This window comes from Camelus ferus, chromosome 24, assembly GCF_009834535.1.
Source record: "Camelus ferus isolate YT-003-E chromosome 24, BCGSAC_Cfer_1.0, whole genome shotgun sequence".
Lineage (NCBI taxonomy): Eukaryota > Metazoa > Chordata > Mammalia > Artiodactyla > Camelidae > Camelus > Camelus ferus.
Genome location: NC_045719.1, coordinates 15722165 through 15742389, shown reverse-complemented (window position 1 = coordinate 15742389; position 20225 = coordinate 15722165). Strand labels below are relative to the sequence as shown.

Below are 20225 nucleotides of genomic sequence, written 5' to 3'. Positions count from 1 at the left end.
AATTTGTGAAAATGACAACATAAAGAGAGGAAGCAGAGCTGTAAAGGAACAGAATTTTTAATACTATTGAAACTACATTGGTTTTAATTCATACTTAATTTTTTGAAGTTAAGATGTTAATTATAATCTTCAAAGAACCACTAAGAAAAACTCTAATAAAAAAAACACAGAAATCCAATACAAAGGAAACTAAAAGAATAAAATTAACTAATCACTAAAGAAGAGAGTTATGGAGAAATTAAAGAATGAAAATATAAAAAATATAAAAATAGCAAAATGACAGAAGTAAGTTCTTTCTTGTCAGTAATTACTTTTCATGAAAGTGAATTAAACTCTCCTATTAAAAGATAGGTAGTGGTAGAATGGATAAGAATACATTATCCAGCTGTATGCTGTTTATAAGAGACTCACTTGAGATCGAAAAACACAAGTAGGTTGAAAGTGAAAGGAAGAAAAGTATGTTTCAGGAAATGATAACCAAAAGAGACTTTGAGTGTCTAAATTAATAAAATACAGAATAGACTTTAAACCAAAACATATTACAAGAGACAAAGAATACTTGATATCTTGATAAAAGGCCCACTCCATCAAGAAGATATAAAAATTATATACATACCTAAAAACATAACCTCAAAATGTATGAAGTATAAACTGATAGAAATGAAAGAAGTAGACAGTTCTATATTAAGAGTTTGAGAATTCAATACCTCCATTTCCAATAATAGATAAAAGCACCAAAAAGATTAATAAAGAATTAGACTTGAGCAGAACTAAGACCATGTAGGCCTAACTGACTTACATAGTACTCTCCACCCAGCAACAGTAGATAACACATTCTTTTCACATTCACATTGAACATTATTCAGGATATATCATATGTTAAAGCACATTAAAAAATCTCAAAAGATTAAAAATATTAAAATCATAGAAAGTATTTCTCTGATCCAGTTCAGTGAAATTAAAAATCAATAACAGGAGGAAAAATCTCCTACCAGAGAAAAAGCCCAGGACCTGATGGCTTCACTGGTGAATTCTACTAAACACTGAAAGAAAGATTAATACTAGTGCTTCTCAAACTTTTTTTTTTTTTTTACAACGGAAGAAAAGGGAACACTTTGTAACCCATTCTGTGTGGTCAGCATTACTCTGATAAAGCCAGATAAAGGAATCACAAGAAAAGGAAGTGTAGATCAATGAATTTATGAATATAGATGCAAACATTCTCAACAAAACACTAGCAACATGAATCCAGCAACATATTAGTAGAATTATATATCATGGCCAAGTAAGATTTATCCTAGGAACGTAAGAGTGGTTCAAAATACAAAAAACAATCATTGTAATACATCATAGTAATAAAGAGGGGGGGAATTCCATGTGAACATCTCAATTGCTGTGGAAAACACGTGGCAAAATCCAGTACATTTTCATGATGAAAACGCTCAAAAAACTAGGATTGGAAGGGAACTCCAAAACATGGAAAAGGACATTTATGAGAAATCCTTGACTGACATTATATTTAATGATAATAGACTGAAAATTTTCAGTCTAAGATCAGGAACAAGACAAAGAAGCTCGATCCAGACACTTTTATTGAATGTTGGAACCCTGGTACATTGCTAGTGGGAATGTGAAATGATTCTACCACTGTGAAAAACGGTTTGGTGGTTCCTCAGAAAGGTAAATGTAGGATTACCATATGACCCATCCATATGCAAAAAACTTCAAAACAGGTATTCAAACCAAAACTTGAATGAAAATATCCATGTCATCATTATTTACCGTAGCCAAAAGGTGGAAACCTCCGATCCGTCAGTGGACTCATAGATAAATAAGGGGTGGTATGTTTGTGCAATGGAATATTATTCAACTGTAAACTGGAATGTTCTCATACGCAGTATCACATGGATGAAGTGAAACTTCCCTGCTTTGTTGTTGGTATCTGTTTTCTTACAACTTTTATCACAGGAAGAGTACTTCTTAAAAAAATACAATGAAAATTTGTCTGGGATCCAAGAATTGTACCAGAGAAATATTGATAATGAATTTTTTTTTTTTTAGTATATAGAACTTTAGCTTAGAAAGATTTTTTAGAAAAGATACAACATTTTATTTTGGACATTTTTCTAAAATCATATTAACTTCAAAAGTGAAATAACACTTTGCTCCTTACCATTTATGTTGGTTCCTCAGAAACTACTAAACTGAAATTAGAGAAATAGCTCTTGAAATATTTCCGATAAACTCTTTTTTCTGATAGCAACAGTCTATAGAAAAGATGAATTTCGTTTTTAAAAATACGAAATTTCAAGTTATGTGTAACAAATTTTTAATTTCTTTTCTAATTACCCTGGAATATAAAGTCTATTACCTATTAGAATTTTGCTATATTAATCTCCTATATGTAGCATTTGCGTGTATAGTAAGTTTCATCACTAACATGTAAAATTCAATGTAAAAGCATCACCTGAACTTTTTTTTTACTAACTTTAAGTACAGCCCTCCTTTAGTAATTGGTGACTTCTTTCTCATTATAAAGGAGCAGTACTTCTTCCACAAAAGACCTGAAAGAAGATCAAAGTGTTGCTACAGTAGTGAAAGAGGCCAAACCAGAATTGAGAGGTAAAGTTGTACCTCATATTAGATAAGTGCATTATTTAAAAACTCATGGTCTTTTATTTATAAATTTCTAACTTCCACAAGAATTGTATATAAGAAGAGTTTTATCATTCTTATGAGTGTCTAATAGAGAACCTTCTGTATCATTTGATTAAATGTTTATTCAACAAACATTTTTACTGTTTTATACCATATACTGCTCTAGGTGCTGAGTATATAATGATCCCTGCCCACTTCTCAAGATGCTAACTGTATTTCAGTGCTGTCCAGTAGAACTTTCTGTGGTAGTAGAAGTGTTCCATGTCTTCGCTGTCCAACAGGGTAGCTACTAGGCACATCCAGCAATTGAGCACTTAAAATGTAGCTAGTGAGGCTGAAGAATTTAATTTTTAAGTTTAACTTTAACCAAAGTTTAAATGTAAATAGTTTCATGTGGTTCATGGCTACCATATTGGACATCACAGCATTACTATCTGTATAAATTAAGACTAATATTCTTGTCACAATTTACAAAATGTAAAATAATTTATATTCTGGTATAAAATGTGTGTTAAAATTATCTTCAACATATTTGAATATATTCTTGACATTATATTAAACACTTCCTCCTACTCTTGCCACAGAAAGTTGTTTAACACCTTCTAGTGAAGGATAACTAATAACTCAGGACTTTTGAGAAGCATAAATATTTTGTTATTCAGAGCCGTGATTCATAGTGAGGTTCTGTTTTTACTATTTTCCTTTTCACTGTTTATGTTTATAATGAAGATGAAAACCTCATTCACTATTTCTTAATTTTTCACATGACAAATTCTAGGAGAAAGGATCAATGTGTTAATAGTCACAATAAAAGCTAAGTTAACTACAATTATGTTTATTATAAACATGTATATTTGACTCTCAAACATAAGACAACATCAGGGTGAGAAAGATTTATTGTAATTGTTTATGCTAACAAAAAAATGCCAATAGTTTCTCACTTAATATGAAATAGTAAAACTGGTTGAGATGGTATTCTGGGAAAAAAATTGACAGAGATGTTAAATAGAATGAATTGGAGTTACCCCAAGTTGTACATGCAGCATTTATTTTAGACTGCTATTACAGAAACATGAAAGACACCTTGTACAGACATAATGGTCACCTGTGGTAAAACATATATATCCAGTGCTTCAATTTTAAGTGGCATTAACTTCCTCATGTGTTTCAGACTGAAATCTTGTTCTAAAATTTGAATGGATCATAAGTTGCCCGAAGTATACAGTGTTCAAAGTATATGGTTGTCATAAAGAACAGACAGTTAAGAATATGAAGTGTCCAGAATATGGTAGAATTTGAAAAAAGAAGACAGTAGACCAAATAAATAGAACCCAAGTAAAAGACCAGCCCAGGAGAATATAATTTGATGCACTACAATAGAGAAATCTGTTTCTCAAGAATTCTTTACAGGCACAAGCTGAATTTCTTTGACATGCCCACTAGATTAGAAGTAGAAACTGTGTAACTGCTAAGCTTGCACTAATAACCACTGTGTAATACTACCTTCTGGCAGAAAATTAATGTGTTTATTGTCCAGAAGTAAAACAAAACAAAGGCCTGTTAGTTGCCTTTCTTCTTGATCCAGTTTCACGGTTTTTCCTCCAGCTTCAGCTCTTTGGAGGCTTTGCCTTTCTTGACACTTGGTGTTTGTTTATGTCTTCTTGTCAAGTCGCATTTTGGCAGAAGCCACTGTTTACAAGTATATATCTCACAACATGGGACCAATATCTGTCTTTCTTAGTGAACACAAATATTTCTTATTAAAGGAGCTCATTTGTATTATAACTGAATAGAATTTGGAAACAGTGATGAATTTCTGGCAAGGCTAACTAGGGTTGTTATTATCTGATAAGATAAAGAATAAAGTGTCTTTTTTTCTAGAACCATTTGAGGACTTTCAGTATTTATCTGATGTAGTCATCATGATTTGCTTTTCTCATAGAATGGGGGGAAACATAAGCATAATTTCAAAATAAAGCTCTGTAATACAGCCTGTGAATAGAACATGTGTTTTTCCCTTCAGAAAAAAAAATTACACATGAAGATAATGGTTGAGACTTAGTTATTCTAATTATTTTATAAATTATTCATTTCTAAATTTATCTTCAAAGGTTATAATCAAAGTTATGATTGTATTATGATAACTGCCTTTAAAAGGCTAATTCATTTTTTCTAAAATTCTCTATTAAACATGTAAATATTAAAAAGATAGCAATTCAGATAGTACCTATGTTCCCACCATTTAGCTTATAGGCTGATTCATTAACAAATGTGAATATGTATTTCTCTTTTAAGATGAAAAGTGTCCAGAATTAAAGCAGGAAATGGAAACATTGCTGTCAGAGGCAATCTATCTGATTAAAAGTCTAGAAACTGACCGTGCAGAAGCTGAAGAAGCTTTAAAACAACAAAAATCTAGAAGGAAAAATATTAACATGCAAATTGATTCTTGGTCAATCTGGAAACTTCAAGAAATCCCGTTAGCTGTGCAGAAAGGTAATAATAGGAATTTTTCATATTGCCGTTTTCTTTGTTGGAGAGACATGGATGGCCAGCTGATGCACTGAATAAAGAAAAATTACCTCTGCTTAGAGTGACCGTATTATTTTTCATGCAAATCAGTGCATCTTTGAAAGATGCTATTAATGATAATGCCGAGTTCACAGACATAAATTGGGACTGCACTGAGGAAACCTGGGATCTGCTGTCATTTGGTGTTTGTCAGAAATCCCATGGAATTTGTAGTACCCAAAGGGCATGCAGACATTTGGCACATATTTCCTATAATGACTACAATATTTCAGTTGCTAGAAATTTAGAAATTTAAAGTGATTGCCACTTGGTGTCATCAGCCACATCTTTAAATCTAGGAAAATGAGAGAATTCTAAATGATATTTTAGGAACTACATGTGTCTGCTTTTGAGAATTCAGTAGTAAGTTTGCTTTGGGAACTTATAGCAGGCAATGAAATTTAAGGTGTTTTCAGGAGTCATGGAGGTAACATGTGTTTAAAAAGGAAATGCTGTCTTTTAGGTGACAGAGTGAGGGACCTGTGGTAAAGTATTAAACAATCTTGAAGTACTTGATTTTTTATTCTCCAGTCACTGGGTTTATCAAGCTTGTCAGACTTCCTTATCCTGCTGAGGCTGGAAGCTTTTTATGTTATCAGAGGGGAACAATTTTAATTGAAGATTCACGTACACACACACACACACACACACACACACACACCTGAGATTACAGTCATCCTGGGAAATTCTGGATCCCAGGAGATTGTTGAGCAGATTCACATTCACATCCACAAAGAACCATCTGCAAGTTTTAATTGTTCGGGAGGCCATTCCTTGTCAGTAGTAGTAGTCGTAGTAGAAAAGTCAATGTTGAGGGCTGGTTTTATTTCATTTTGGCTGATCAATTTATATATAGATCAATTAATTGTAGGTTTAATGGCTCTTTCTTCCTTTTAAAGTAATACTGAGCTCACAGCTTAAACTCTCCATTTGTTCACTCCCTTATGGAGCAGAATTTAAGAACCAAGAAATGAGCCTAGAACCTAGACTGGGAGTAAATCTAACCCAGTTGTTGTCTGGTTAGTAAAGTGTCGTTGTCACTCTTTACTGAAGAGTTAACTATAAAGATTATGCAAAAAGCACTCTAAACTCAGGTAAGAGTACACCTTTTTCTACCCACATTTTAAAGTGATACATTTCATAAAATATTTGATATCTACAACTGTTTATAAATATAAAATAATTTGAGTTTGGAGTGAGTTTGTTCTGATTCCTGAGGTTTTTAAATAGAATTTATGATGTGAATATTCTACTAATGTAATAATTTATATACCTATTCTGCCTTTATATTAAGATATTTGGGATATAATCTCTAAATTTTATGAATTTGTTTACAAGTTATAGATTCATATATTTTTACAATCATTAGAATCTCAAAACCCCTAGCATATATGATAGGAAAAATGTCTAATTTCCTTAACAGCCTTGACATTAAGTATAATGTTTGTAGAAGTTTCTTTTTTGAGTAAAATTATGGAAATTTACTTCTTTCTAGATAGCTTGTGGTTCCTTCTTCAAATCCATCCATTCCCCTAATCATCCCACCCATGCTTGTATTGTGACTCATAAGGCTGCTTTATAATAGACTGCATTAAAGATAGCTTTTGCACTCTGTCTTCCTGCTGGGTTCAGCCAATGGGAATCAGTGTCAAGAGACCGTGGGAGATAATGGAGAAGAGTGAGGCTGGGGTATTTATACCCTTGACTGCCTTCCTTTCTGCTTACTCACTGCATTCCCCTCCCCAGTATAATAGCCCTTGACATCTGATACGCAGCCAATAATCTAACAACTGCCTTTTCTTTTCCCTATCAAAAAAGTTAACCAGAAATAAGTTTTTCACCATAAATGGGTGTTCTTTGATCCTACAAATTATAAAATTGGATGTGCATAGCAATGTTTTCTTATAAAATAAGAATACATACATTACTCTTCTGAAGAATCTGAAGGCACAAATAAACTAATGACTCAAATTCCCCTGGTACTTCCATTGTACCTGCTTTTGTAGCTTCCCTGTCTTTCCCTTAACTTACATTTATGGCTTCTCATACTTTCCTATGACCATCTAAAGGGAGAGAAAAATTCACAGCCTCAGTTTATGAATGGATTTGAATTGTATGTTGACATAGTTTGGGGAGCTGCCATAGTACAACCTCAGTTTGAGAAAGGTGGAGGCAAATCATCTTGAAGGAGAAATGGCCTGAGGTATAGATGGAAGGTGGCAAAAGGGAAGGCACAGTGGTCAGGTAGCTAGAAAGAACACGAATGTAAGACTGGTGAAAGGAAGTCTGGGAGGGAGTTTTGGGGATTAACCTTTCAGAAAGGATGGAGTATGAAGATAATTGTGTCCCATATAAATGCTCACAAGAGTGCCTCTACCATGGAAGAATATCTTAGGAATTAATAGAATTAATTAATTTAGTTAAATATTCTTATTTTGTTTTGTTTCAACAAATTGCTTTGTCATATGAATTAATTAGCTATTACTATAGTAATGCTTTGTAGCAAATGACTTTGGAACTCAGTGGCTTACAATAAGCATTTTGTTTATGGCTTTGTGGGTGGGCTAAGGAGGATCTTCTTCAAGCTGCAGATCTAATGGGCTGGGCTCTTCATGACTGTGTGGTGCGTTCAGATCAGCTTCATATTTCTCTCATTCTCACTTTCAGCTGTCAGGTTTTGTTCATGTATTTTATTGCTAAAAATCCTATGAAATATCCTGACAAGCTCTCAATAAATTAAGAAATGCGTCACGACCAACATTTAAGTTTGGGATGGAATTTTTTGGTGCACCAATGTCAGATTTAGCCTTGAAGGAATCCCTGAAACCCTGATATCCTTTGGTTCCCATTTCAATATATCTATTTGGTACAGGAGCCTGGGGATAAAGCCTAAGGCTCATCCAGATGAGAAGTCCAGTTAGAAGTCATGACATGAAGATGAGAAACAAAGATCTCCATCTCCAGCGCAAGCATAAATCATGAATAAACCTGTTGCTCAGACTGAATAGCAGAGAAGGTAGCTTGTTTCACTTAGTCAGTGGAGGAAAACAAACAGTATTCTCTAAGAATTCTAAATGTAGTGATCTAAGTGGATTTGTGACTGAAATTCCTGCTGTCTGTGTATCTGAAAATAGTTAAGTGGAGAATGTCATTTAAATGTTCTGTGAGATGGTAGTAAAGCTAAGCATCTTCAGGAGCAAAGACAGATTTTTTTCTTGAAGACTGAAACCTCAATCTAGATACCAGATAAAATTTCAAGATAAGGAATAGCTGAATATCAAATATCATAAAACGCAAAGCTACAGATTCAAAGAGTGTGAGTTGGTAGAAACAGCAAAGTGTTACTCAAAAAGTTTTCAGATACTGTATTATACATGAGATTATAAAATGAGTATGTTTAATATGTCTCAAGAAATAAAAAGAAGAACTAAAAGACTATTTTAAAAGAAAGCAAAAATGTAAGTAAAAAGCCTCACTAGAAATTAAAAATACGTTACTCAAAATTAATAACTCAGTGATTGGCTAAATGGTCTGTTAGACTAAGGAAGGGAAAAGTAATAGCTGTAAACTTTGAAGAAATTACATGGAATGCATTACAGCCACACAAGGAGAAGGAAATATAAATAAAATATTCAAAAGCATAGAATATAAAATGAGAAGGTATGATGAATATCTAATAGAAGATCATCATGGAGATAATGTAATGCTGAAAAAATGGTGACTGACTTTTTAAAGCAAAAATACTACTGTCTCATTAATATAAACAGTAAAAATGTGGATAGTGTCAAACATTGCACAAATTCAAGAAATTAGAAAACATTTAAAACTGTATCAATAAAACTTATTAAAATTTTCTTCACTTGAGTGAAAAAAAGCTAAGTCATAAAGGAAAATCAATAGTTTTATTATATCAGAAAAGAAGATAGATTCATAGTTTTGAAATATGACTTCAGAATTTAGAAAAGTCAAAGCAAAATAAATACAAAAGAAAAAGCAGAAAACCAATAACAAAATGGCTAAATGATGAAATTTATATAATTCAGAAGATACGCAGAGCTAATGAGTGTTGGCTTACTATAAAGAGAATGATGAAAAAAAGAATAATAGAAAATCAATAACAGGATTCATTAAGAACACAGCAAATATATAACTAAATCCAATTAGGAATGAAAATGGTACATAAACATGTAGCAGTGATTAATAAAAATGAAGGTAATTGGAACAAATGTCTCAGAATATTATTGAAACTTTGATGAACTGGATGAATTCACAGGAAAAATGGATTGATATATAAATAGATAACCCAAATATACGTATAGCCATTAAAGGAAAGATGTTGACTTAGTCACTAAAAATCCTTCCCTGCAAAATACACACATACATACATACATACTGGGACAATAGTATGAAACATGTAATTTCAAACCTCGACAAAATCCTAAAGAATAGAAATAAAACAAACTACAACTGATATAAGAAGCTGGCATAAATTATAAAGCAAATTTGATGAGGATAATACAAATATGGAAAGGCTGAATTCATGAGTATAAATGCAAAATATCCTCAATGAATATATCAGTAAAACTCATCAAGAAATTTATTTTAAAAAGAGAAAAAGAACCCCAACATAGCCAATGTAATTTTAGTCCAAGAATGCAAAGTTAGGTTAACCTTAGAAATTTTATTAATATAATGAAGAAATTTTTTATCTAGTTTCTCTAAAATTGTCCTAGTCTGTTAATTGACATTTAGTTTAATTTATAAATTAATTGAGGGGAATTTTTGTATTTATAATTTCAAATATTTTTACACAGAACCCCAAATTTTTATCCTTATATTCAAATTTATTTTTCTATTGTTTGATAGCACTTTGTCATTTTTTCCCTATAGGTCTTGCACAATTTATGTTAGGCTTATTACTAGACCTGTGCATTTTAATTTGTTTTAATTTTGCTTTGTGAGTGAGATTATTCTGTTTTCTACTTAATTTTTATTTTTGTAGTGAACATTATTTTGTATACTATTTTTATATGAGTTATTTTTATAATTTTCTGGTGATTTTTGTATATTTTAATCCATTTAATGGTGAATGAAGAAACCGACATATTTTTATAATGCAATATTAAAATAACTAATTTTAAATTTAGCAAGATTTGCAGATAAGTAATTTCTGACATGAAAATATTTCATATTTATCTATTACCAAGTAAAGATGTCCTTCGGAAGCTTTTATTTTACAAACTGATTTTCTTTTATTATCATCATTGTATGCCTAGAGCACGAGGCCTATTTGAGAGATATTATAGAATTACGATGGCATCTTGAAAGTGAAACTCATCAAGTAAAATGTCTTGAGGAACAAAAGGCAAAATTAGAAGAAGCTAATACAAAACTTCAAGAAGACGTAGACTACATGAATAAATATCGCCCTCTGCTGCTCTCAAAGCGGGATTATGAACTTGAAGCTCTGAGGGAATTTTATCAGAAAAAATTTGAGGTAAATGAATTAATGTGCATTTTACAGATTGTTAACTTAGTTATAAAGGTTTCAACTATGAGAAATTAACATATCCTTAAAGATTTCATTTTCATTTAAAATTAACCTGCTATTTATTTCCTTAAGGAATTATTAAACTATACAGGGTACAATTGATTGGTAGTCATTTAAACTGTGTCTTCTTTCCTTACTTTTATACTTAGGATGTTAATAATATTTAGTCAGTCTACTAATAAAATTTTGGAGATTTTAAGTAACATGGTATTAATTGAAGCTGTAAATCAAACTAAGGAATAATGTAAGTAGAATATATCAGTTTCATTGTAGATGAAAATATGTAACTGAAGTGTAAGGTCTTTTTAATGATTAATGAAATTTAACTCTCCTGTTGTGGGATCTTATTATAGAAAAGTAAATTATTTATACCTGCCACTAAATGAACAAATTTAACTTTGTATCATGTTTGTTTTTGATTATGTAAAGTGAAGTAATGTAAGTTGTTAAATGCCTCTATTCTTTCCATTTTCCTCCCTTGTTCTTCATAGACAGCCTCATCATGAAATTCTGTTTCTAGGCAAAATTTGAATAATACTTATATATGTATTTATGCACAATACATAGTATTGTTTATAATATTATCATACATCTTATAACTCTGCAATTTGTTTTTTTAATCTGACATTATTTTAGTCAATTTACTATTGATACATGCAGATTTAGTTCATTCATTTTATTTGCCATGTTCCATCAAATAGATACCTTAGAATTTCTTATTTACCATTTTCTCTTGGTCATCTGAGTTGTTTCCAGCATTTGGCTACAGTGCTGATTTGAATATAAATGATAAGCAGCCATGATCATGTTCCTCTCTCTATGTTTGTGAATTTTTCTTGGCTGTGTTATCTAGTGACTTGCTAAGTCATGGGTTATATCCATTTTCAACTTCATTAGATAAAACCATGCTGGTCTCCAAAGCGTCTCTAACCGTTTATGTTACTGAAGTAGTAGCAGTGCTGGAGACTCCGATTTCTCCACCGTGGACCAGCGGATTCTAGTACTGTCCTTTCTTAATAGTAGGCCCCTTTTCTATGGCTGGATGTCATTGTGTCAGGCTAAAATTCGTTTCCCAGTTTCCCCTTTCTCGTGGTATTTCTAATGAGATGTGGGTCGGAGTAATATAGGAGTTTTTAGGAAAGCTTTCTAAAATGGACTAACCCAGATGTGGTATCTGTAGCTCTGACTTCCATTTTATAGCACAAAGTAACCTTGGGAATGGAAGCTGGTATTTAGGATGGCTGAAGAGAAAGCCCAGAGGAGCCTTGTTTCTATTTCTGAGAGAGAAAAATAAACTACAGTTTTGTATACTTGGCTTTTTTCTTCTATAACCACAACCAATCCCACCTGATACACCTCACATTTTTGCCAGCATTTTTATTTTATTCATGAGTGAGAAGATTATAGGTGATTTTAAAAATGTTCTTTATTCATTTGTGTTTTCTGATTTTTCTACAATAATGTATTATTTGAACAATAAAAAGTTGTAGTTTTTTGTGGATGGAAAGTTAATTTATTTTGGTCACGTTCATTGGGATATTGAAGTTACTCAGTAACTTCTACATTTCTAGTATTGATGCCTTGTAAGGTAAAAGAAACCTACAACTCTATTGTGCTAAACAATAGACTAAATCTGGGAAAAAATCGATATAAAGAACATTTATAATCTAATCAAAACGACTCTGAGTCCTTTCTCTGATCTTCCTTGTCTGATTATTTTAATTAACCAATTAGTGCATATATTAGCAAACTTTTTTTATTTCTAGGCAATGGAACTATACAGACAAGTTCATGGAGAACTTGAAGAAACCATAGAAAATCTCAAAAAAGCCAAATTGAATGCTAAACAAATTAGAGAAGACATGGAAAAGGATATTATTAAAGATAAAATAAGCATAGAAGGCTACAGGTAAGTATTTTCCACAGTATTATTCATAGCATTTAGAACTAAAATTTTAATTAAAAATGTAATGTATACTCCTTTATAAGAAATTCAGATAAAAAGAAAGGTCTGCATTACCTGTATCTATCTTACTATCAAGTTTATATATAAATTAATATATGTACCTTTTACATATGTAAACCACGTGTGTATGAATTCCTAAAGCAGTATTTTTCTGTGTCATTTTAAAGCTATTCAGACATATTGCCACATTGTCTATGGATATGCTCTAACAATATATATTTCTGCCACCTATGTGCAAAAGTGACTAAGAAAAATTTTACAGCATGAGATATTATAAAAAATAAATTATATAGCTTTGTATTAATTTATAAACATAGCATCTAATTAATTTAACTCATAGTTGATTTCTAATAACATTGAATACTTTTAAATATATAGATTAATTATATTTTGTATATTAACTTAATTTTTTACTATATTTCTAATATATTTATATTTTATGATATTCTTTTAGTTTCTCATTGATTTGGTTTTAAAATCTTTGTTTCTATGTGATATAAAGTTTTTATTTATTCAATTTGGTAAATGATTTAGTATAAAAAAAGCTCATATTCAGTATGGAGCTAGAGTCAAGTAAATATAAGCAAAATGAAAAACAAAGATTTGCACACTATCCTATGATCTGAATAACATCTACTTATTATAGATGTTTATATTGCCTTCTATCCAATGGCAATTCAACATGTGCTTAAACGTTATTTTTATTGAGATGTAGTAGATGTACAATATTATATGTTACAAGTGTACAACATAGTGGTTCACAATTTTTAAAGATTATACTGCATTTATAATTATTATAAAATGTTTACTATATTCCCTGTGTTGTATAGTATATCCTTGTAGCTTATTTATTTATATATATATAAATGTTTGTACCTCTTAATCCCCTAAACCCTTTCTTGCCCCTTCCCTCTTTCTTTCCGTCTATGTTTTCTTCTAGGAGTTTTATAGCTTCTGGTCTTATATTTATGTCTTTAACTCATTTTTAGTTTATTTTTGTATATTGTGTGAGAAAATGTTCTAATTTCATTGTTTTACATGTAGTTCTTCAGTTTCCTGGCACGACTTATTTAAGAGACTGTCTTTTCTCCACTGTATGTTCTTGCCTCCTTTGTTATAGATTTATTGACCATAAGTGTATGAGTTTATTTCTGGACTCTCTATTCTGTTCCATTGATCTATGTGTCTGCTTTTGTGCCAGCACCATACTGTTTTGATACTGTAGCTTTGCAGTATAGGCTGAAGTCAAGGAGCATGATTCCTCCAACTCTGTTCTTTCTCAAGATTGTTTTGGCTATTCAGGCTTTTTGTGTTTCCATACAAGTTTTAAAATGATTTGTTGTTGTTCTGTGAAAAATGCTCTTGGTATTTTGATAAGGATTGCATTTAATCTGTAGATTGCTTTTGATAGTATGGTCATTTTAATAATGTTAATTCTTCCAATCCATGAATACAGTATATCTTTCCATCTGTTTGTGTAGTCTTCAGTTTCTTCCATCAGTGTCTTACAGTTTTCTGAGTGCACGTCTTTTACCTCCTTAGGTAGATTTATTGCTAGGTATTTTATTCTTTTTGAGGGAATGGTAAATGGAATTATTCCTTAATATCACTTTCCAATAGTTTGTTGTTAGTGTATAGAAATGTAATAAATTTCTGTATATTAATTTTGTATCCTTCAACTTTACTGAATTCTTTGAAGAGCCCTACTAGTTTTCTGGCATCTTTAGGATTTTCTGTATGTAGTAGCACGTTGCTGCAATGACAGTTTTACTTCTTCCTTTCCAATTTGGATTTTTGAAAATTGCTTTTTCTTGTCTGATTCTTAGTAGTGGCGAGGACTTACTGTACTATGTTGAATAAAAGTGGTGAGAGTGGGAATCCTTACCTTGTTCTTGATCTTAGAGGAAAGGCTTTCAACTTTTCACTGTTGAGTATGATGTTAGCTGTGGACTTACTGTATATGATCTTTATCATGTTGAGGTATATTCCCTCTGTTCTCACTTTCTGGAGAGTTCTATATCATAAATGGATGTTGAATTTTATCAAAAACTTTTTCTGCATATATTGAGATGATCATATGATTTTTATTCTTCAGTTTGTTAATGTAATATATCACATTGCCTGATTTGTGGATATTCTGATAGGAAGCCTGTACTCTCCAGACATGGAGGGGTAAAGAAGAATCTTCTTGCCTATTTGTTTGTTGCTTCAAATTTCATTTATATAGGGAGGTTGTGTCTTTCAGTTTCATTTGACTCTACTCCTAAAATCATAGTTAGTGTATAAGAGCCTGGGCCAGTTCAATAAACACACCATAAATACATGAATGCCACACCACTGGCATTTATTTTCTTGTGAATTCTTGTTTATCTTCTCTGCTCATTTGTCTATTGGATAATTTTTCTATTCCATATTGGTTTGTAGGATTTTATTACACACAAATGATTTACTCTTTGGTCTCTTATATGACTTTCAATTAAATCTCCCACTCTATATTTTGTTTATGGTGTCTTAAAAAAAGTTGGGCTTATCTGCATTGCTTGCTGATATTTTACACACATGATAATTTTGGCATTTTCTCGCTGTACTTTCTTCATATATTAAACTATAATACCATGGTCTAAAGTGACTTTTATATTTGAAACATGTTTTCTACTAGATAATGTACTATCTATACTGATACTACACTATACTGTACTGTCTACTAGATAAGATAAGGGATTATCTGGTTCACATATTAGCACTGGTCTTTTTTGTGGAAGGTCACATAGAAACAAAGAACGGTCAGGCAATTACTTCTCTTTAAATAAGCCCCTTGCTTTCCCAGATTGCAGTTTCCTCCGTTTTACCTCTATGACCATGTGGAAGAAAAGACAGTAAACCAGAGCTTTAATAATGTGTGGTCTTTCCACTTTTACATCTCCTTCTCTTCTTTTTTCCTTGCCTTTCATCTTTGTACTACCCAGCGAATTAATCACAGGTGCTTAGATCTCTCACCTGAGATCAAATCCAAAGGTTGTTTATTTTAAATAATTTACAAATCACTTTTCTCTCAATTTCTTCCCACTGGAAACATACATTTTTTTCTCACTATTTACTTCTTTGTATCTAAGTGGTGCTTTTCAGGAGTTGCTTTGAGATGGGAAAAATTTTAGGAATAGATAAATTCTATTGATTTACATTAAGTCAGAGGGCAATTTAAATACAATTTTAAATATAATTTCCCCTTCTTTGTGGATAAAATCAAATGTGTTTTTTCTCCTAGGAGAGAGTTGGATAGACTTAATGGTCTGTATAATTTATACTGTACATCAATACAAGATGTTAATGTTAATGTTGAGGAGAATGAAGAGATAGTGACTGAAGTACTGAGGGAAACAAGATCATCAAAAAAACAATTAGCTACTTTATCAAAAAAAGTGAGTTTTTATAATTAAAAATTAAAAAAATACTGACTTTTAGCTTTGCACCAAGGCTATTTAAACTTATTCTCTGTCAATAATTAACTGGTAGCCAATTTTTCTGTCTATATTGATTCTCTGTTGCTTATTACCAGAGTTTTAGCAGCTTAAAACAGCACCCATTTATTATCATAAAGTTTCTCTGGGTCGTGGCTCAGCCGGTTCCTCTGCTCTAGGTCTTTCATGACTAAAATCAAGGTATCAGCCTTGCATTTCTTTCTGCAGACTCCAGGATGAATCTGCTTTCCGGCTCATTCAGTTTTGGCAAAATTCAGATCCTGTGATTTGAGCATTGAGGTCCTTGTTTCTTTGGTGGCTGTCAGCTTAAGATCATTCTCAGGTTTTAGAAACTACATACATCCTGGCTGGTGGTTCCCTTCAGGATTGGTGAGACTGAGTCCTCTCACACTTGGTGTCTTACTGACCTTCCCTCATGACTCATCTTTTCTGCCTTCCTCTTCTACTGCATCTCATTCACTGTAGTAAAAGAAAATGATAGTAAACGGAAATAAGAAAATGGTAAACAGAAATAGTAGTTCAGTAAAAGGCAATAATATACACATTCTGTACCAATTTGCATTCCTATCTAGGGTTAAAACTACTGTGTTTTTGTTGGGGGGGTTTTTTGGCCACTTTCTATTATAAGGCTCTTCAATTGTGTCTCATTATGGGTTTTTAAATGAATCTGTAATGAAGAATGAGACTAAACATATTTTAATGGCTCTTGCAGGTTATTTGTATTTCCTTTTCCGTGAAAAACCTGCTCATGGTTTTTAATTCTGTATGTTGAGTGATGGTTTTTTTTTTTTTTTCTGATTTTCAAGAATTTGTTTTATGTTATGAATACTAAATATTTTAAAGTTGCACGTTAAAAATAGTTTCATCCAATCATCTTTCATTTCTTTATGGTAACTTCTGATGAAGAGAAATTTCGATTTTAGTGTACTGAAAGTTATAAATATTTCACTTTGAACTTTTATGTTTTACCAAACTTTTAAAATCAAGTTTTCCTACCTTGAAGTCAAAAAATATTTTCTGGTATTTTATTCTACGTGATTTGAAATTTTCCTTTCATAATTATATGATACTTTTAGATTAAAATATGTTTAAAATATTCAAAATTGAGTTTTTTCTCAATCTATCTTCTATTTACAAGTGTAAAAGTAACAAACTATCTCTAGAATTTTAGGAATGCATATTTGGCTTGCCAGCCATGAATCATAATCAGTTTGAAATTCATATATAAGTATTATGTGAAGTGAGGCTCCAATTACATTTTTTCTTATGTTGAAAAGAAAGGATTATAATTTATTATACTTATCTATTAATATTTAGAGTCATCTCTGTCACATATGAGGCTTCCATATTTGTTTTGTGTGGATCTCTTTCTATTCTCTTTTTAATTTGTTTGGTCTACTTAACATTTTTATCTCAATACTTCATGTCTACATTACTAAACTTACATAGTGAGTTTTGATTATTTATTATGGTGAGTTCCCCGTCTTAAGAGTTTTAGGCTATTCTTGACCTTTGTCCTTCCATATAAATTTCAGTATTGTCTTGTTCATTTCCTTCAGACATTTTATTGGAATTATCATTGGAATCATATTCATTTATGGATTATATGATAGAGAAATGAAATCTTTATGAGAGGATCCTTAAACACAGACATGATCCATCTCTCCATTTATTTAGGTAGTTTTTCTAAATTGGACCTTAACTAATTTCTGGAAACTTTATCAAAGGCATACTCTCTCTGCAAAGACAGCCTGTGGTCAGTCTTAGACAACTAACCCTTCTATCTCCACTAAATTTTAAAGTTATTTATTTTAAATTGATTTTTAATATCATTCTGATTTGTTCATAAAGGTAGCATATATGATGGATATTTTTAAAATTTTGTTAAGGCTTAATTTGTTTCCTACCATATAGGTAATTTGCATAAATATTTTATTTTAGAAAAATGGTTTCTCTGATAGTGGGATGTTCTAAATAGGTTCATTTTGTGAACTGTGCTCATGGTGTTACCTAAGTATCTTCTATTTCTGATTTATTTTGACTAAGGTATCAATTACTATGAAAGCTGTATTAAAATATCTCAGTATGATAGTGAACTTTTTTATTATCTCTTCATTTTTTATCCATATTTTTGCATTATATAATTTGAAACCATATTTTTAGATGAAACTAAGTTCTAAACTAAATTTAGAATTGAATTTTTTATGATATATTTTATTTATATGTTTTTGAGCTATAAATTATTAGAATTTTTGAAATGCATATTTCATTTACTGGATGTGAAGATAATCAACATTATTAGCTTGTTCCTGAACAGTTTAAGGACCATATGACCTTTTCCTGACCTATGTTCTATTTTCCATCATGTTATGCCTATCTTATTTAATAATCCTTGTATTAAGATGATTTCATATTAATTTACACAGTAAATATTTGATTATATTTATTCCTGGTTAAACATTTTGCACACAAATTTTTCTGTTCATCAGATTTCTCATTGGTGTTATTTTGTTTCTTGTTACCAATGTATATCTTTTACAAGCTTCTTTAGTGAGCTAGATTTGAGATTCTCAAAATTTTCTTTCCCTGAAAATGTTTGTATTTTGTTCATATTTATGCAGTGTAGGGAATATGCACCTAAATTAACTTGAGAGTGACTTACACCACTGCACAGGTGATGTAGAAAAATCTAGAAATAGGCAAGGCAGGAAACACTAAACTAAAGCACATGGAGCTGAAATGCCAGAGGGAATGAGATAGAATCAGTGAGTTGGAACAAACTGACCTTAAATAGATAGTAATAATGCAAATCTCTCTGCAGTCCACCCTTATTTCTCTCTCAAACTTCTCTCTTGCTACTCCTTTCACTCTAACTCTATTCTCTAGCTATTTGGACAAACTTCAAGATGCCAGAATGTTCCATGGCTTACTTTCTTCCAACTTTTCATAAATACTGTTCCTTCTGATTTTTAAGGGCTTTTAAGGCCTTTAAGGACAGGAAAGGAATTGTGATTTTTGTTTTCTCTGCATAACTTGCATAGTGCCTGTCCCATAGTAGGTACTCAATAAAATGTCATTTTAGGCATTCAGAAAAAGCCATATTAGGCTTGCCGAATGAGCGAGTTAACCAATGAATAAAGGAAAGAAAATAGGAAGGAAGGGAAGAAGGGAGGAAGGAAGGAAGAAAGAAAGGAAGGAAGGAAGGAAGGAAGGGAGGGAAAATAGGGGAAAATAACTTCATCTTAAGAGCCCAGAGGGCACTTGATGAGGTGGGATTGTAGAGTGTAGACACTGAAATATTCCTTGATGATTTAGAATGCATGTAGCTTGCCTATATATAATTTCTTCCGGGGACTATTATAAATATGAGGGAAGTATAGCACAACCAATAAAAACTCTTAAAATGTATAGTATTGTCAAATAATTATGACCTCAATTTTCTAATTATGCTGAAATTTATCATTTATAAAAATATCACTGTTAATATTTTCAAAGAGGGAAAATTCATTCATTGAACCTAAAGTCATTTTTTATTTCTTTGATCATTTCTAAAATGCCAAGTTTGGCCCTCCATAAAAAATGTTATTTTTGATGGGATATTGTGAATGTATTTATAAGGTTAGTAATATTTTTCAATTGTAGAAATCATTTGTGGGCTGTCATACTTTCTAGGGTAGATGAGAACATGTTGAAGCTCAGATTTTTTTTTTCTGTATTTTGCTCATTATAAAAACCTTTAAACTAGATTTTCTAAGTTGACATGTTAAGCACTGAATTAAAAGCAATGGTGTACATCATTTCCTTGCATTATTTTTTGGTATGCAGTTGAAATTTCTAGTTCAGGAGAAATAAAAAAGGTTTGTGTTGCCTAATTGCACATACAACCTAACTAATCTTTTAAAATTTCAAGGCATATAGTGCTTTGTTCAGAATCTTTACCTCATTAACGTAAACTTTTCTCTAATTTGTGTTGTCATCTATGAAAACACATTTTCCCCTT

The 20225-nt window shown here is 31.4% G+C and overlaps 1 protein-coding gene across 1 annotated transcript in view; it reads left to right on the top strand.

Annotated features, from left to right (window-relative positions):
• Window positions 1-20225, top strand: part of CCDC178 (coiled-coil domain containing 178) — a 280794-nt gene that overhangs the window by 41332 nt on the left and 219237 nt on the right. The window contains 5 exon segments of the mRNA XM_032467208.1: window positions 2540-2622; window positions 4954-5154; window positions 10506-10726; window positions 12547-12689; window positions 16012-16165. Coding sequence (XP_032323099.1) covers window positions 2540-2622; window positions 4954-5154; window positions 10506-10726; window positions 12547-12689; window positions 16012-16165 — 802 coding nt within the window.